Source organism: Raphanus sativus, unplaced genomic scaffold (genome assembly GCF_000801105.2).
Source record: "Raphanus sativus cultivar WK10039 unplaced genomic scaffold, ASM80110v3 Scaffold2107, whole genome shotgun sequence".
Classification (NCBI taxonomy): Eukaryota; Viridiplantae; Streptophyta; class Magnoliopsida; order Brassicales; family Brassicaceae; genus Raphanus; species Raphanus sativus.
Genome location: NW_026617416.1, coordinates 4,513 through 17,369, shown reverse-complemented (window position 1 = coordinate 17,369; position 12,857 = coordinate 4,513). Strand labels below are relative to the sequence as shown.

General features: G+C 39.9%; 1 protein-coding gene and 1 pseudogene across 1 annotated transcript; both read right to left on the bottom strand.

The window, feature by feature from the left end:
- Nucleotides 1-6,962: 6,962 nt before the first annotated feature.
- Nucleotides 6,963-10,547, bottom strand: LOC130505221 (mitogen-activated protein kinase kinase kinase 5-like; annotated as a pseudogene).
- A 326-nt stretch (nucleotides 10,548-10,873) lies between these two features.
- On the bottom strand, nucleotides 10,874-12,611 carry LOC130505220 (uncharacterized). Its single transcript, XM_056999827.1, has 3 exons — nucleotides 12,160-12,611; nucleotides 11,910-12,044; nucleotides 10,874-11,364 (listed from the first exon to the last, which is right to left on the bottom strand). The coding sequence occupies exons 1-3, from the start codon at nucleotides 12,542-12,544 to the stop codon at nucleotides 11,135-11,137; spliced, it is 750 nt and encodes a 249-aa protein (XP_056855807.1). The 5' UTR covers nucleotides 12,545-12,611; the 3' UTR covers nucleotides 10,874-11,134.
- Between the last annotated feature and the right edge of the window lie 246 nt (nucleotides 12,612-12,857).

The following is a 12,857-nucleotide window of genomic DNA, read 5'->3' as shown; positions in this document are numbered from 1 at the left end:
TTTTTTATCAACAAAGACAAGCCGAAAGAGAGTCTATGTCCTTTGGACCTAAAGCACCAAGCACCATAGCCTAGTTGTTTTTGCTGGAACCAACGCCATCCACTGGTAAGAATACTTAGACACTGTGAGCTCTTGACTGAATCAGAAACATAAACAAACCGTTAGCTGTACTCCTTCTCCCTCTTACTCAGAATCTCTTAAGATCCATCGAACAAAGCCTTAAGTGTTGGCCATTTCCACATAGCTTCTTAATCTCCTAAGGTGTCCCTCAGAAGCCAGAATATACAAGCTCTTTCAACAAAATCTGAACAACTACACTCTAACAGAGCATTGGTTCCAAACAAAAAAAGAAGAAAAGTAGAGGGATGAATCGTTCCTGAGATTTACAAAGCCAACTCTGATTTCCACTTACCCAGAACCCACGTCCTCCATTTAATCGATCCCATCAATCCAATTCCTGAAAACTACAGAATAGATTTGTTCCACACTTGTTCCAATTAGACAAATATCAGAAGTCCTAAAAACGTTAATTTTATACAAATGAAAAGTCCAACATCGGTAATTAAAACACCAAAATCTGAAAAGGGAAATCATAACATTCATAATATAAAAGAGTCTCATAGCGCAAATCGTCAGAAAAAACTTTTCTTCAGCGCCTCTTCAACTTTATACTTCAATCCCTTCTGAACAGTACTTCATAATTCCATTTTGAGCAAAATTGAATCTTTTGCCTCTTCGCAACGGCTTCGGTCTACGATTACCACTCGTCCGCCTCAAAGACCAAATCGCAAGTACTGCACCGAACACTTCTGGATTTCTACACAAAGTCCCTTAACTGAATTGACATCCACTCTATTGATCGAGTAAATCCAATATTGATGGGATGTTCAAGTACCTTCAATGTTACATACAAATTTACATATCAAATTCAGAAAGGTTTACATTATTCAACTTAGTTAGCTATTTGAACACCGGATTTGGTTATCGATAAAACGGTCCACCGAAATACAATAATCTGGCACAATGAATTTACCAAGGTCGATGCGAGCCTTTCTGAATAATGAAGAGACCAAAAACAATCAAACAAAAAACATACAACATAATGAATTAAATGAATTAAACAAAAAAAATAGCAATAATGAATTATCTTTGCTTGTTCATTTAATTCATTATTTTGTTATGTTTTTTGTTGATTGTTTTTGGTCTCTTCAATTATTCAGAAGGCTCGCATCGACCTTGGTAAATTCATTGTGCCAGATTATTGTATTTTCGGTGGACTCGTTTTTATCGATAACCAATCCGGTGTTTCAAATAGCTCAGATTTGTATGTGTTTCTTTATCTTTATAACTAAGTTGATGATGTAAACCTTTCTGATTTGATATGTAAATTTGTATGTATAATTGAAGGTACTTGAACATCCCATCAATATTGGATTTACTCGGTCAATAGAGTGGATGTCAATTCAGTTAAAGGGACTTTGTGTAGAGATCCAGAAGTGTTCGGTGCAGTACTTGCGATTTGGTCTTAGAGGCGGACGAGTGGTAATCGTAGACCGAAGCCGTTGCGAAGAGGCAAAAGATTCAATTTTGCTCAAAAATAGAATTATGAAGTACTGTTCAGAAGGGATTGAAGTATAAAGTTGAAGAGGCGCTGAAGAAGAGGTTTTTTTTTCTGAGATTTGCTATGAGACTCTTTTTATATTATGATTTCCCTTTTCAGGTTTTGGTGTTTTTGATTACCGATGTTGGACTTTCATGTGTATAAATTAACGTTTTAGGACTTCTGATATTTGCCTAATTGGAACAAGTGTGTAACAAGTTCTATTTCTGCAGTTTTCAGGAATTAGATTGATGGGATCGATTAAGTGGAGGACGTGGGTTCTGGGTTAAGTGGAATCAGAGTTGGCTTTTGTAATCTTAGAAACGATTCATCTCCCTACTTTTCTTCTTTTTTTTGTTTGGAACCAATGCTTTGTTGGAGTGTAGTGTTCAGATTTTGTTGAAGGAGCTTGTATATTCTGGCTTCTGAGGGACACCTTAGGAGATTAAGAATCTGTGTGAAATGGGCAACGCTTAGGCTTTGTTCGATGGATCTTAAGGAGATTCTGAGTAAGAGGGAGAAGGATACAGCTAATGGTTTGTTTGTGTTTCTGGTTCAGTCAAGGGTCACAGTGTCTAAGTAAAACAAGTGGCATGGTGCTTTAGGTCCAAAGGACATGGACTCTTTCGGCTTGTCTTTGTTGATAAAGAAGTCTGTGATTAGCTGGTTGCAGAGTCAATCGGGAAAGACGTGTTCTGGGATTGTAAAGATAACGCCTGAGTATCTTCTCTATCTAAGTGACTCCATGGATGATATTTGAGCGGGGGTGAACATAATGATATCGATGATAACTGCCTCCATTCTCTGGTGCTTGTTCTTCAGCTATGGATCATGAAGTTGGTTCAGATAAAGATGGAATGAGCACTGTGTTTGAGGAAGCTGAGAGTGTCCCAGTGGGTGAGTTGATATCGAGTCCTGTTTCAGTGAAGATGAGTCATCTATCACAAACGAAGGATCTCCCCTAAACCAGCTTTAAAAGGCTTATAATGGTAGTTACGGTGGAGGCATGTTCTCTCGTTTGATGCTGCTTTTTTGTCACTAGTCGTAATGGTTGCGAGTTAATGATATTGAAGAGGAAGAAGCGGCAGTAAGATGATTTCTGAAGGAAATGGGAATGGTTCAACCTCTGGAATCAAAGAGAGTGCGCGATAAAAAGAGAAACCGTTAGATCATAGAGAAGCATCGGTGATCCGTTTGCCGCCACAGAGATCATGTGAACATGTTAGGTCTCAACAAGACAACCTCGAGACTCAGGTACCTCATTAACTGGCTTGTGATTTCTCTGCTCCAGTTAAGGTTGCCTAGATCAGACCCCGTTGTGTTTAATGTTAGGGATTTGAAGAGTGGAATGGTTTCATCCTGGATAGTGCAGAAACTAGCTGAGAGAAAAGGAGGTATGTCTCTAGGCATTGGTTACCTCAGACACATAAAGATTGTCGATAATCGTAGCAAAGATTCAAGTTCTTGGAAACCAGATGGAAGAACAACAAGGGGTTCATTAGGGTTGAGGTCGTTACAGCTTCACTTGGGTTCTTGACAAACTTTGAAGATGTTTACAGATTATGGAACTTCGTGGCAAAGTTCTTAGTCCAGGCTTTGCTAAACAGGGTACACTCCCAACAGTTATTGAAGAAGATGTCTCTTCAAAACTTAGAAGGAGACATGAGCATGGATAAATTTATTCCCCTTACACTTTACTGTACTTATCTGAGAATATTGAACATTCTCATGTATGATTTCTGGTAGGTTATGTCTAGCTATTCTCTGTGACTGATGGTTTGTTTTCAAGATTCGTTCATCTCAATCTCTAGCGCAGATTCCTTTGTCTGCAAGAACCTGTTTTCTTCAACAATATCAGTAGTCAAGTTGAGTAAGACAGGGCGTTCCGGGTCACTGAATGTATTATCACGAACTCTTGGGCGTTCCGGGTCACTGAATGTATTATCATCACGAACTCTTGCAACCCATTTTGCAGCTTCCCATAAACAATATCTGACATCGTCCATGCAAGCTAGCTTGCAACCTGTAAATGCATCAATTTTTGCAAGCGGAAACAAAAAATCACGCTCTACTGCTCTGTGTTGATACGTTAAAAGCTGGTGGTGGTCTTTGGATCGAGATTGGTTTTGATGTGTTCATGAGTTTGAAGGGGATTCATATTTCTGGATTCTTGTACCTGTGAAGGATTAGCTGGGATGTCTAGTCCAAACATATTACTAAACCCAGCCGTTACTGTCAAGAGCGAGGACTTAAAAATCAAGAGAGAAATTTAACTTTTAAATGAGTGGATCTAAATCTAAAAATGATACAGATCCCAGAACCAAATGTACAGAAGACTTCGTTTATACACAACTCTTCCTCTGAATACCCCCGAAAAGAAGAAGATGGAAAAGAAAGAGTCAAAGGCTCTCCTCTCAATTCAACAGTGGAATTAAACGTTTATCTACACAACCCTTCTACCCTCTACCCCCTACCCCCAAACCCTAATGTACCTACGTACATAAATACACACATATGTGCATGAGAATACATAGTAGTATCTTCATAACAAAAGAAAAGAAAAGAAAATCTTCATATGATATCGTTGCCTCGAAGCAAATCAAACTTGATTTGAAGAGATGCATATCCTTCTACGGTCAGTGCTTGGGTTAGTTCGTTGGGATGGAGAAAGGCTTGGAATAGCCTCGAGATGAAACAAAATTATTCAGTTGCACAAAACAAATGACATAATTCAATCAGATGTTAACTTGTCATCGGGACCTCTTTATATACGTAGGCACTATCACAACTCATAATATATATAGATAGACACAAGTGAAAAGTGTTTTACATGTAGCCACAACACCAGATCATATAAAGGTAAGTCTCAACACCAAATTGAAAAGCGAAAACATAATTAGAAGATGATAATAGTCTTAAAATGCCAAACACACACAATAAAAGACAAGCATCCACATCATTAGGACAATTTCTCAGTCACTTCACTTCTCCTTCTCCTTCTCCTTCTCCTTCTCCTTCTCGACAGCAGCGACTCCACCAGCAGCATTGAGCTTGGCTGCAAGGTCTTCAGCTTTCCTTTGTGATATATTGTTTAACAATGGAAGGGACATTTTCAGCAATCTCATAACTATCGCCCATGTAAAACTGGTACAATGATGTCTTTTCTTCGGTAGTTTGGCCCATGCAGCTTCTTTAAGCACACGATTATAATAAGGCTTTTTACACTCCATCAACTTCACAAGAAACCTCTGATCTGCTCTTCTTGGAGTTTTGGAGGGGTTGGAAGCCCTAACAATTCACTAAATATAAACCTAAACTCGTGTTTTTCTTTTATAGTTAGATGTTCCAAAATCTCAATCAGCGACAAGATTCTCTCAGAAGGCAATGGTCTATCAAAGAGATCTCTCTCCATGAGTCTAGGGAAAGGCCTACCATAAGTTGAATCTATATCATAATCATCATCATAGGGGGTTGTACACAGCAGACGCCTACTTGGTGCATATGTGACCGAGGGAAAGTAATTTCTTACAATTGATGTTAGGAAGAAACGACCTTTTCCAGACTTCATCATATTATACATATATGTTCCTGTAACCGAGACCAACAAAGAAAGAAGCAAACGGTTAAAGACAGAGCATTTCAAAAGATTCATTAACCTAAAGATCAAACCTAGACCTAGTAAACCTAAAGATCAAGTTCGAGAGAACGTTATCACAGCCCCCAATACATATATCATTTCACAGACCGGACAAGAACGTACTCATATGATTTCTCAGACCGTACAAGAATGTATTCCAAATAAACAATAGATATGGATTTTACCTACGGCTGGCTTACACGATGATTGGGGAAGACGTCTAAGAATTTGTAGGGTTGTTGTTACACATAGCCTCGACCAGGCCCAATAAATAGAATTTAAAGCCTCCGAAATATTTCTTTAACAAAACTAGCGTCTGCTGCGCCACGTAAACCTCTGAGTGGTTAATATCCATATGTATTCTCCCAGAGTCCCAGTAAAGAAGAACAACTTCATTTGTTTCCTTGTCAGAATCCAGATACAGGGGCCTCTTGCGACTGCAAACCACGATATTCTACATTTCTGTAAGTTAAAGAAACGGTGTCAGTAAAAAAAAAAGAAATCAATAAATAAATCAAAACCGACTTACTCAAAACATTACCGCCCTGTTAAGATTCTTGTAAATGGTATTCGGTTTCAGAACACATATTATGTGACATGATGTTTTAGTACTTCGATATAAAAGAATCCCACCGGATAATGAAGAATCATATTTGGCTTACTGAAGAAATTAAGTTCCAAATGAACGGCTGTCAAAGAATTTAATCAGTCAGTTTGAATAAGACTATAAGAGTCACCTCTTCTATGGAAAAGAAAAAAAAAACTGTAAGCAGAAGTTACAAAATGTCTTTAAGCAGAGTAACCTTGCTGTTGGCGCAGTTTTGGCAGTGTAATAAAGGTTTTTGATAATAATAAAAATACAAATCATCCAAGGAACATATCGAGTGCAGAAATTAAAGCTCCAAAGCGCCATACACTATACAAGAAAATGTCTTCCGTGCAGTGTCTGATATTCTTAGTTTTTCTTTTCTTTTTTTTGGGTGTAAATGTCCCAAAAAATGCAAAGAACTTGAACAAAACTTTCTTATTATTTCTTCCGTGCAGTGTCTGATATATAAGAAACATATATAGCAGTCAAAGATTCATGATACTAGATCCGGTCTAATCAACCCTAAAGATCAAAACCTAGTAAGCTCGAGCCAACGTTATCACAACACTCCAAGTTAAATAGCATCATATGATCTCACATAGTAGTTATGTGAAAAGAGAAGAGAGATCTAAGACTATATAAGAAGATGAGGAGAGAACAAAGATATATGATGGATACTTACAGCTCTGTGTTGATGGTGCTGAACTGAGAATACATCTAAAAGATAATAAAAAAATTTGAAGGGTTATCCTTCTTGACCAACCCAATAATCATGAAACTTTCTTATACCATTTAGGATTACAGAGAAACTCCTATGAACCGACTTTGTTAAAAGCTGGTGATGGTCTTTGGATCGATTGGTTTTGATATGTTAATGAGTTTGAAGAGGATTCATTTTTCCGGATTCTTGTGTCCATGTGAAGGATGAGCTGGGATGTCTTGTCCAAACATATTACTAACCTAAGCCAGTTACTATCAAGAGTGAGACTTCAAAATCAGAGAGATAGATTGAACTTTTAAATGAATGGATCTAAATCTAAAAAATGATACAGATCCCAAAACCAAATGTACACAAGACGACGTTTATACACAACTCTTCTCTGAAACCCCCAGAAAAGAAAAAGATGGAAAAGAAAGAATCAAAGCCTCTTCTCTCAATTCCACAGTGGAATTAAATGTTACATACACAAACCCTTCTACCCTCTACCCCCAAACTCTAATGTACCTACGTACATAGATACACACATATGTGCATGAGAATGCATTGTACTATCTTCATATGATATAGGAAAAAGGGAAAAAAAAGTCTTCATATGATATTGTTGCCTCGGTGCAAATCAAACTTGATCTGAAGAGATGCATATTCTTCTCCGGTCAGTGCTTGGCTTAGGTCGTTGGGATGGTGACGGGCTTGGAATAGCCTCGAGAGTGGATCGAGGGGACAGACGGGGAACTGTCCCTGTTAGATCAGGAGACCGGTACTGTTGCTGCTGCCAACTTTCACTGGAGAAAAAGAAGTACGTGTGAAGAAGCTGGAGAAAGCCAACACACGCAAAAACAAACAACACAGAAAAAAAACACAGAAACACAGGTTTCACATATGCTTCGGTTTTTGACACGAGAAAAAAAACTAACACAAATGAGAATGTGGTGAGAATGATTACCTCTCTGAGGATGTCACGTTTCTAGCGCGTGGAATTTGATCTAGTTTGAAATTTGGTTTCTCCCTCCTAGTGTTTTGTTCCTGTAAATGCAAGTAGAAAAAGATTACATAATTTAATACATAGGTCCATCACAGAGATGCAAAGCTCGGATTGAGGTTTTGCTTACCTTTATGTTCATCCCGTTAAGTAAATGAGAGCAATTTGAGACATCGCTGTTACGTGGTGAGGTTGATTGCACAGAGTTCTTTAGGAACCGGTGTTCTAGCAACATAGATGCAGTTGGTCGCTCTGCCGGGTTTCTCTGGAAACATAATCTGAGAAATTCTTTGCCCTCCGGTGACATTGATTCAGGTACCGGTGGGCTATCTCTCATGACCTTGAACATAGCTGCAGCCTATGATAAGGCAAAGTTGACACAAACAGTTTTAGATAACCGGAGAAATCAATCTTTAGTGTGAGTTTATAAGGCACATTTGTATGCTTACCCCTTCAAACTCACTCCATGGAGGCTTTCCAGTGAACATCTCGATGATTGTACATCCTAAACTCCATATATCAATAGCAAATGCAAGATCCGGGTTGCTATCTTTTTGCATCACTGCTTGCATAAGCTGTGTAAGCAAAATAATATATTAGTAGAGGTATATATAAAAGGTCTATACAGTGTAGTGAATTTTCTAAGAATCATTACAGAAAAAAAAATACCTCTGGTGCCATCCAATACGGGCTTCCCTTCAATGAAAGATCAGCTCTTTGCCCGGTAAGCTGAAGAAGAAAATAGAAACTTCATTATTATCAAACTGAAACCAAATGAAGAGCCTTGACCACTTGTTTAGCAACAGCAAAACAGTAGACAGAATATAGAACTCACGTGTTTAGCCATGCCGAAGTCAGCAAGCTTGACAACACCAGAGGCATCGACAAGGAGGTTAGCACCTTTGATATCCCTGGTGAACATTAAAGGAAATCAGTATTGAGTAAAAGCTTCAACATATATTCACCAAGATTGATTACTCTAATACTGAGATTTTACCTATGTACTGTCTTCTTGCTGTGCAAATAAGCCAGCCCGGACAAGATGTGGCGAGTAAAATTGCGAACAACAGATTCTGTCATGGTACCGCCGCCATGATCTCGGATATATTTGTTAATTGAACCCGGATGAACATATTCCAGGTAAATAAAGAAGCGATCGTCTACCTGTAGATTAAAAAAATAAAAGAAAATTTAGTCCTGCCAATGAATCTTCAGCCACACTGAATTAGATAGGTAGATTGATTATATGCATGGAAACAGAGGATATACTCACTGTCTCACTACCATAATACTGCACAATGTTTGGATGTTGAAGGTTACTGAGAAGTTTGATCTCCTGAAACAGAAAAAAAGAAAAGTTACGTATATGAGATGGCGGTTTGAGAACAAACCAAACACAGACGATCATCCTATAGTCTCTCCTGGAGAGTTTACCTGCTCTAATTGCTTTATACACTCTGCAGATTTCGGGTCATCAGGAAACAACTCAACTTCCTTCATCGCACATAATGCTCCAGTTTCACTGCAATTGAAAAAAGGAGCATTGTTGGCACCCAACCAACACCTATAGGAAAGAGTGAGAATACAAACAGATTACCTGTTACTGGCGACGTAAACACTTCCAAATGTACCACGACCTATTAGCTTCCCTTTCTTCCACTGAGAATTCATGGGAACGAATCCTGTTTGGGAGGAGCCTGCGGGTACAAAACAGGAGAAGCAGCTGACGAAGAGGGACAGGAGGCAGCTCCAGGAGGGAGAGGCAGAGGATGAACATTGGAGCTGCGTCCGTTAGCAACATCAGTAGACATCCTCGGATGCAACGGCGAGGAAACACCACTATCCCGTGGTGCAGCCGAATGCTCAGGGGACAGCATCGAGTGCAACGGTGAGGTTGGCCTGCTCTGCTGTGGACTTCTGATCTGTTGTCTGCGTGGACTTCGAGGTCGTGGGCTATTGATGGGAGAGTTGTCTGTGCTAAAAGCAGTGAAGTCGTAAAATGCAGGGGGAGGAAGTCCGGAGGTGTCAAAGGGCATATCAGGAGCTGACCATGCTTGATTGCTCCTAGGAGGCAGATTGAAAAAGGGCAAATCGTGGCCAGTACTCTTCCTTTGAGGGCTAGGGACAGGACTCATGTAGGGACTCGTTGGAGCACTCATGGTTGGTATGCTCACCCAATAACCGTTTCTTCTAGTATTCGGACTATTGTTACAGCTAGCGTCTTGATATGGAGAATGTGTAACGCCATTAACGCTGATTCACATGAAACGAAATTCATTTTAACAAAAGTGATATTGACAGATTAAATTCAAATTTACAAGCCCTAATTGAAAAAAAAATCAATCAAAAGCTATATACCTGGTGAGAGGAGGACCAGAGGGAGGTGCGATCAGCGATAACTCTACCGGTATCTCGATCTCTCTCCTCCAAACCTCTACCGTTCGCCGCATTCCGATTCCTCGAGTCTCCCTCTGGCAACGGCAGAGGTAACGGTAAGGGAACGGCGGAAGGGGAGCGAGGACCCGCCGTGTAAGCGCTTGGAGACCGATTTAACCCGACGTCGACGACGGACGTTGAAGCAGAAGGGCGGCGTTGTGCCAAAACATCGTCGTCGGTCAAGTGGCGGAGCTTCCTCTGACGCGTGAGCCTCCCGCGGTTGAAACGAAACAGGCGACGGTGGAAACGATCCCGATCCAGATTGCGATCCGGATCCGAGGATTCAGAGTAAGAAGAAGGCACGGGTTTGGGGAAGAGGAGGGAGACGAGAAGGAGATTTGCGGAAGCCAACGCATAGCGGGAGATCATTGTATGTTGCTCATAACAAATATTCAAAAAGTAGATGAATCGTTGCTCTCACGATTAGAATCAACCAGAGAGACGGAGATGTGGCGATGAGCATCAATGGGAAACAAACCCCCAACGGATTTAACAGAAAACAAACAAACAGACACACAACCAAAATGAAAAACAACACCAGAAAATAAAAAACTATAACGAAGAAGATGAAGAGTGAAATAATTACGAGGAGCAATTATTTTGGAAAATTGTTATTCGAGAGAAGAGGAGGACGGTTTGTGTTTTTTTCTAGCACGGTTTACAACGGCCTTCTATTTGATCAGTGTTAAACCAAATTGCGGTATAGTTTTATAAATATTGTTTTTAATTTTACTCTTTTTTACGACATGTTGCATGGGAGTATTTGATATTTTATTTTATTTATATTTTACCAGATTTACATCTCGACTTCGTATAATAAACAAGTCAACGGTCAATATAAACCAAAGACTACGTGGCTGAATCTTCTGGTCACGTGTCTTTCTTAGCCCCCAGTTCTCACTGGTATGGAATGGACCAAGTCGTTGTTGGGCTCTTATTTTCATGGCTAACGACCAAATTCACATTGTTCGGACTCTTGCACTACTAGTTAAAGTACCATTCCACAAAAGACGCAAAAAACAAAACAGATATCTGATCAGCAATTCGAATTGAATTTGCTTCGTTCAAGAACAACAAAAGAAAAGCAACTAGAGAGGACTTGAAGGGTGCTTCTTTCCTTGTCAAGTTCAACAGATAGACATCATGACCTCCTTCTCAAGGGACTTATTATTCTATGCTTGAACAGCTTCTGGTTCTTTGACCGGACTTGTAGCAACAATCTTACACACAGGCAAGGTCTCGTTCTTGCTCAACAGCTTCAACGATGGATGGAATTCAACTTCTTGCATCAAGACTTTGTCCTCTATGTCGAGTTTGCTCACGTCTACTTCGATTTTCGATGGAATGTGCTCCGCTGGGCCTAGAAGCTTCAGAGTGCTTCGCATTGACCGTAGATTGCCACCTGATCAAATCAACAGACACAACTATTGAAATATCGACCAAGTCAAACACTAACAATGAGCTCATATATATCAGAGATGTAAACGGTAAACATTCAAGAACCCTCCTGAGAGTAGTCTCTACTATTACCAATGCGGTCTAACTTGAATAAATAAGAACACTAAAAACATACTGAATATCTCATTTCTTAATTCCGTTTTGAACATTGGAACACACATCACTATCGGACAACAGTAAAATACCACTCTTTACACGGTTTAGCAAACGGTACAAGAGAAAGAATAAGAGCAAAAGAAAGACAACAACACTAGTCTGCAAAGTTGTCATCAGTCCAATGAGCAACACCATACAAATCACAGTTGAAGCAAATCTTCACAATGCAATCACAATCAAAAGAAGAAGCACCAAGACTACTGCACAGTACTCTCTTATTAACAAGAGGATACAAATCACAGTTGAAGCAAATGTTCACAATGATATCACAATCAAAAGAATAAGCACCAAGACTTATACACAATACTCTCCTACCAACAAGATTTTAGTTACCTTTCTTGAGACCTGGACAATCATCTAATCCTTTGAAAACGAGAGGAACATCAACCTTCAGCTGCTCTCCATCATTAGCCCACACGAAGACTAAATTAAGTATCTTCCCACTTTCTTCATCTCTATGAAAATCTACCATACAAAAAAACAAACCCTTAAATCGAAATTTATCACCAAAGTCACAGCCACGTTTTTGCATTTTTCTTCTAAATTCATGAAATGATCACCATTCAAATTCCGCAATACCTTGAGGGAAGTACACGACCCGACTCAACCAGCGACGAAGAACCTTGGCCCGCTCTGACCTGAAGCTTGAACGTGGTCGAACAGAAGAACGGGAGACCCACTGAGTCAACGATAGACTTGATCTGCTTCCTATCAGCAGTCAATAGCTGCTTCCTCGAAACGCCGTCCCGCTTCGAAGCGTCAGTCTCAAGAAGCGATTGAGTGAAAACCACGGCGGGGATCCGGCCAATCGTCCGATCTCGAGCCGATACTCTTCGCCCCGTAGCCTCGCGTGGTATCGCCTGAATCGTCTCGTACTGATGTAAACGCCGAATCGATCGACCGATTGAAGACGCCGGTAGATTGGCTGCATCCGCCGCGGATCTCAGTCCACGCCACCATATCGCCATCTTCTGTGTTGTTGTTAGAGTTGGAGTGACAGTTAGGGTTTCAGGCGATGGAGGAGGGGTTTAAGCTTTGTGGGCTTTCTCTGCTAATAGCTAATTTACTATTGGGCTATTAATGGGCACACTGTATCAGCATAGCTTTAGTTCGTATCTTGTTTTAACTTTTTATCCTCGTTTCACTGTACGTCATTTTGATTCGCATGCAGCATTTTATTATTGTGATGTTTGTTATGTAGCTAGTAGCTACCAAACTCAAAACACAAGTCACATTTATATGATTAATTAAATATTACAAATAATTTTTGGTCGTGCTTTG

Coding starts and splice junctions, on each gene's coding strand:
- LOC130505220 (XM_056999827.1), bottom strand. CDS start 12,544: ATGGCGATATGGTGGCGTGGACTGAGATCCGCGGCGGATGCAGCCAAT. Junction 12,045..12,159: donor GTCGGGTCGTGTACTTCCCT/CAAGGTATTGCG, acceptor TTTTTTGTATGG/TAGATTTTCATAGAGATGAA. Junction 11,365..11,909: donor TTGTCCAGGTCTCAAGAAAG/GTAACTAAAATC, acceptor TGATTTGATCAG/GTGGCAATCTACGGTCAATG.